We start from the raw sequence: 4963 nt of genomic DNA, 5'->3' as shown, positions 1-4963 counted from the left end.
CTCATTTGTTTTACTGACCTTCCTTCTCCAGTCTTCTACCCATTCTTGAGTATCCCCAGTCCTAGTCATGTCCTAGTCTTTGCTCCTGACTCCCCCTGCCTTCACTCTGCCTGGGGCTTCCTTGGGCACAGAGCATCAGGCAGGGAGAGAGTATCCCTCAATTAACCTTGGCAGGGCTCCTGAGTCTCCTTGGGGTAGGGTCCAGCCAAGTTTTGGGGGCACTTTACCTCACTTATGGCCCTTACAGGTTCTGTGTAAGGTGTCACCCCAAAAACCCAGGTCCTAGAAGTCAGACCTGAGGCAGACCTGCTTGAGACATTTGGGGCCAGTGGATACTGCCTGGAGCTTGGGCCATAGGGTAGCACTGCCACCTAGTGATATCTAGAGGTATTTCCAGTTCCTCCCCTACTGCCATCCCCCAGTGACCAGAGCCACACACCAGGTTATAGAGTTCATAAAATCTCTTCCGAGCCAGCGGTCTGCAGCCAGAGCTGCCAACAAGTCCAGAAGCATTGCCTTAGGTTCCAGTGCCCCCGAGGATTTTGTTGAGTCACAGCCTCCAGAGCCTCCCACCACACTGCCAGGAGCTGCCAGAGCCCCAGGCACCACCACCCCTCATACCCAAGCCCCAGGGTCTGACTCTGACATCTGGGGCAAAGTGCTGGAGACACAAATGTAATGATGTGCAGAAACGGAGAGTCACATCTCAGTCTCAGCCAACAGACTGTCCCCTAGTCCTGATGTCATTAGCACCATCTGAGAGCTGGGATCTGTGGAAGGTGGAGGGGTGTTCAGACCACCATGCATCCCTCCTCTGGGGACCACAAACAAGTGGCCTAAGTTTCCCACACCCTGTCTCCCTGGTCTCAAGCCTCCAATCAACCTCTGGGGGCTCTTACCATTGGGGCCCGTCCAGGAGCTGCTGCCCCTCTGGTGGGCAGCAGGCTCCCGTGCTCGCTGTCGTTCCTGGGTGTCACCAGGCCCTCCTGCCACCTCCTCCTCCTCTTCCCCCTCAGAGAGGAGGTCACAGATCTGCTGCTGCAGCTCCGGGCTAATGCTGTTCTCGGCCAACACCAGACTCCGCAGAGCTGTAGGGTAATTTTCTACCATGTCCAGCAGGGTCTGCAGTGGGGAAGGATATGGAAAAGAGTGAACGCAGTTAACGCGGCTCCTCAGGCTCCAGCTGCCACCCCTTTGGTATGTCCACAGGAGATATGTTGAGGCTAACCTCAACCTCTGGTCCATTCCCCAATGTGAAGACTTCTCACCTGAGCTGACTGGTTGGTGAGCCCTGTGCCCTCCAAGTCTAGGACCTCTAAGGTGCGGCTGGAGGCCACAGCTACAGCCAGCATCCCTGCCACGTGGTCACCTGGGGAGACAGCACACACACACTCACCTGCAGTCATTTGCGGGCCTGCTAACTTTCCTACAGCCTCCCCATCACCCTAAACACCTGAGATACCACCCCAGGCCAGGAAAGGCTGGCAATTGGTAGATGGCCAGGAGGGGAGCATTGTGACTGGCCAGTGAATGGATGAAGCCAGCCAGGCCCCAGGGGTGGTGATGGATGCTCTGATCTAACTGTTGGTCAGCTGGTCCTCCACACCGGTGGCTCCTGTACTTCCACCCACAACCTTCTTTTTCCTTTCCTTCTCCAGTGTAGTGGTTACCATGGCAACTGATGATCCCAGGTTCTTGGAGGTGGGGTGAGGGGTGTGCTGAGAATCAAAAGGGACTTTTGCGAGCCTCACCCAGGGGGTTGTAGTCCAGATTGAGGACGCGGACCTGGGAGCTGTGGGCCACGGCAATGGCGAGGCGGCTCCAGCCCTTAGGGGTGATGCCGGGATTAGCGCTCAGTGTCAGCTCCTTCAGGCCTGGGCAGCATCACAGTGAGAAGCCAGGATGGGGAAGGTCAGGCCCTTCTCCAACCCCTCCCCCACCTTGGGATCTTTGGGGTGTCCCTAGTGACTGAGAGCCACGCCACCCCCTCCACAGAGCCTCAGGGACATTAGAGCCCCATGCCCTTCCTGCCTGCTGTAGCCTGGATTCCTGTGTCTCCATTCCTGCTCAGCTCCAACCCTCCCTCCTTGAAAGGATCTGAAAACCATTCTCACCCACACAGTTAGAGCCCTCTTCTCCTGGCCACGCCCCCTCCCCTCTGCACTTAGTTTTTCGCTTTTCATCAAGGCCATATCAGCCCTTGCCCTCAGCAGGGCCCTTGCTCACCAGACTTGGCCCCGTCAGGCGGGAGGAGGCCACAGATGAGGTTGATGGCTTCATCACCCAGCATGCAGTCCCCCAGGTCCAGTGCCACAAGGGCAGGGTGGAGGGCTAGGGCTGGATTCAACAAGGCCAGCCCTGCGTCCGTCAGAGGGCTCCCATGTAGACTTGAGGGGTAAGAGCAGAGAGCAAAGGTTACTGCCATCATCAGCCCTGTCTGTAAGGGGGAAGGCGCACCCTCCCTGATGGTGAGCCCTAGAGGTGAGGAGGACATTCGGTCACAGCACATGGGAGAGGCCCTGGGAAGCAAGAAAGTTCTAGATTCTGAAAGAATGCAGTTAGAAGAGGAATGTGGCTTCTTTCGGGGGGCAGGGACTAGGCTCCAGATCAGAACACAGAGAAGGGGTGTGTGGGGATGGTATTTTGGACAGAATGTATGGGCAGGGATCTAGTCCTCACGGGAGGATTCCTTCTTTGGGGACCGAGCAGCTGCCCAGGAGAAGCCACTGGGGTGATCGGGTTGGCAGGTACAAGGACCCTGCCAGGAAGGGGGTGGGTATCCTGTCTCACTTGGGGGTGGGGCTGGTGTTCACAGTCTGGAGATAAAGCAGGAGCTTGGAGGGTGTGGTGGAGGTATGGTCAGAGAGAAGAGGTGCGTGAATAAGGGGTGAGAAGGTAGGTCAAGTGCAAAGACAGGTCAAAGGAGGTGTGGGAAGGAACAGGAGGTGGCAAGAGGAGTGAGAGGAAGGGTGTGGTGCCCAGGACCCCCTTTCGAGAGAGCACACTCACAAGAGGGACTGGATGGAGCGGTTGGTCCGCAGCGCCTCCGCCAGCTGCTTGATGCGGTTGGGACTGGACACGACGCCCAGGTTAAGGTTGAGCTGCGCCAGGGACGTGGCCCCGGCCAGGGCCCGGCAGATTCGGCCGAAGTCGCGGTCGCAGAGACGGCAGCCGCGCAGTGAGAGCAGGCGCACGGCGTTGTCGCGCAGGCCGCGGCAGATGTCCCGCACCTCGGCGCCTGACAGAGGCTCCCCCGAAATCTGGATGGAGCTGGGCAGCATCGTACCCACGGCTGGGCCGCCGGGGCCGGGGCCCGGGCCGCGGCCGAGGTTGGCGGGGCCGCGGGCGGGGTCGGGGCTGGGGTCGGGGCCCGGGCTGGGGTCGCGGACGCAGAGGGGGTAACGGGGGCGGCAGAGGCGCAGGAGGCGGCGGCGGCGGCGGCAGCGGGGGTGGCGGTGGCGGCGGCGGCGGCGGTGGCGGCGGCGGCGGAGAGGAGCGCCGGGGCCGGCCGGGATTGCGGAGCCGCCGAAGTCGCCGGCCGGGCTGAGACCGGGCGGCGCTGGAGCTGGGACGGACCGTGGGGTCCGTGTCTGGGTGACGGGCCGGGGGGCGCGATCCGGGGTCGGGCGGGCGCTGCTCCTCGTCCCTCGCGGTTGTGGCGGCGGCTCAGGGACCTCAGCTTAGGACGCGCGGGACCAGTCTCCGCTCGGAGGCCGCATCTGCTCTCTCCCTTCCTCCAGCCCCGCTCCCCCTACCGCCTCGTTGGGAGAGCCCGAGGCGGGCAGGCCGGCGGGCCGGCAGGCGGGCAGCGGGCGGCGGACTGCAGCTCCTGCTGAAGCTGCTGAGCCGGAGCGGGCGGTGGGTTCCCATGGCAACGGCCGCGTCACCACCGCTCGCCCCGCCCCCTGCCCGGCCTAGGCCACGCGGGCCCGCGAGGTTTGCGCACACCCGGCGTTCAGGTGTGGACGCCCTTCCCCTGGGTGTGGGGCCAGACGACAGGTGGAGAGTAGGTAGCCGGGTGGAAGCCTGGGTCGGGAAGGGGATGGGAAGAGGAGAATAGAGGCACGTCACGTGGAGATGGCGTTTGGGACTATTAGTGTACCGGGTCCTTTTGCTCATTTTTTCGTCGTGCCTTCGCCGGGATCCAAGGCACGCCTCTCTTTCCAAGGCGGGATCCCCGCCGCCTACCGGCTCCGCCATCCAGTTTCGAGGTCCCTAGGGCCCTTTAATCTGCGCCTCTCCCCGCCCGTGCAACGAGAGGCGCCGCGTGCGTGGGGATTCCAGCCGCGTGCCCCTTGCCATGATGGCTGCGGCGCAGCTGCGGCCCCCGGGGTCCCCTCTTGGCTGAGACGGCCTGAGTTGACAGGCCCAGTGGAACCCTCAAAGGGTCCTTGGAGCAGGTGAGCCGCGGGTAGATGCAAGGTGCTGGTGCCGCTCCTTTCCCGGGTGATCAGGGCGCTGCTAATGCTCTGATGTTCTCAGTACCCGTGGAGACTGGAGTGGCCAAAATGAAAGGCGTGCCAGGATGGCGGCATGGAGTGGTTTTGCGGCGTGGACGGTGGCTGGAGGTTTCAGTAAGGGCACACTGCTTAACACAGGCAGTGCACTTACAACTTGGTCCACTGGTAACAGTGTATCCTATATGGTCATATAGGGCAAACCCTAGGCATGTGTTTTTTAGTTCCCTTATTAGAAAAGAGAAATGCTGACCCAGATTTACTAGGGTAATGAATTTTTTAAAAATGAATCATACAAAGTAGTGAAGGGAGGCCAACAATCCTGTTCCTTCCATTAACCACCGTAAGTAACTCCATAGGTGGAACAGATTAAACGGCTAGTGGAGGTGGATGTGCTGTGCTCGGGGTGGTTATTGCTTTTAAGAGGAAAGACTGAGAAATGAAGAAAGCTTTGTTGCTCTGGCCCCATATAACCAGGGCAAAGCCAACTTTGACTTCAGATGTGA

At 60.5% G+C, this 4963-nt stretch overlaps 1 protein-coding gene across 2 annotated transcripts; it reads right to left on the bottom strand.

Moving 5' to 3' along the window:
- Positions 1 to 447: 447 nt before the first annotated feature.
- Positions 448 to 3807, bottom strand: LRRC73 (leucine rich repeat containing 73). Of its 2 annotated transcripts, XM_040249611.1 has the most exons (6): positions 3010 to 3807; positions 2227 to 2387; positions 1752 to 1874; positions 1269 to 1369; positions 900 to 1122; positions 448 to 770 (listed from the first exon to the last, which is right to left on the bottom strand). In XM_040249611.1, the coding sequence occupies exons 1-6, from the start codon at positions 3279 to 3281 to the stop codon at positions 700 to 702; spliced, it is 951 nt and encodes a 316-aa protein (XP_040105545.1). In that variant the 5' UTR covers positions 3282 to 3807; the 3' UTR covers positions 448 to 699. The 2 variants fall into 2 exon arrangements, with proteins under 2 accessions (XP_040105545.1, XP_040105546.1); XM_040249612.1 differs by lacking the exon at positions 1752 to 1874 and having other exon boundaries at positions 3010 to 3321.
- Between the last annotated feature and the right edge of the window lie 1156 nt (positions 3808 to 4963).

This window comes from Oryx dammah, unplaced genomic scaffold, assembly GCF_014754425.2.
Source record: "Oryx dammah isolate SB20612 unplaced genomic scaffold, SCBI_Odam_1.1 HiC_scaffold_11, whole genome shotgun sequence".
Lineage (NCBI taxonomy): Eukaryota > Metazoa > Chordata > Mammalia > Artiodactyla > Bovidae > Oryx > Oryx dammah.
The sequence above is the reverse complement of the archived record's forward strand: the minus strand, read 5'-3'. Positions and strand labels throughout refer to the sequence as shown.

What these genes read in the sequence shown, in the direction of transcription:
- LRRC73 (XM_040249611.1), bottom strand. Translation starts at nt 3,281, where the DNA reads ATGCTGCCCAGCTCCATCCAGATTTCGGGGGAGCCTCTGTCAGGCGCC. An exon ending in CGCTCCATCCAGTCCCTCTT is followed by an intron (nt 2,388 to 3,009) that starts GTGAGTGTGCTC and finishes TTACCCCTCAAG; the next exon opens with TCTACATGGGAGCCCTCTGA. An exon ending in GCCTGACGGGGCCAAGTCTG is followed by an intron (nt 1,875 to 2,226) that starts GTGAGCAAGGGC and finishes GATGCTGCCCAG; the next exon opens with GCCTGAAGGAGCTGACACTG.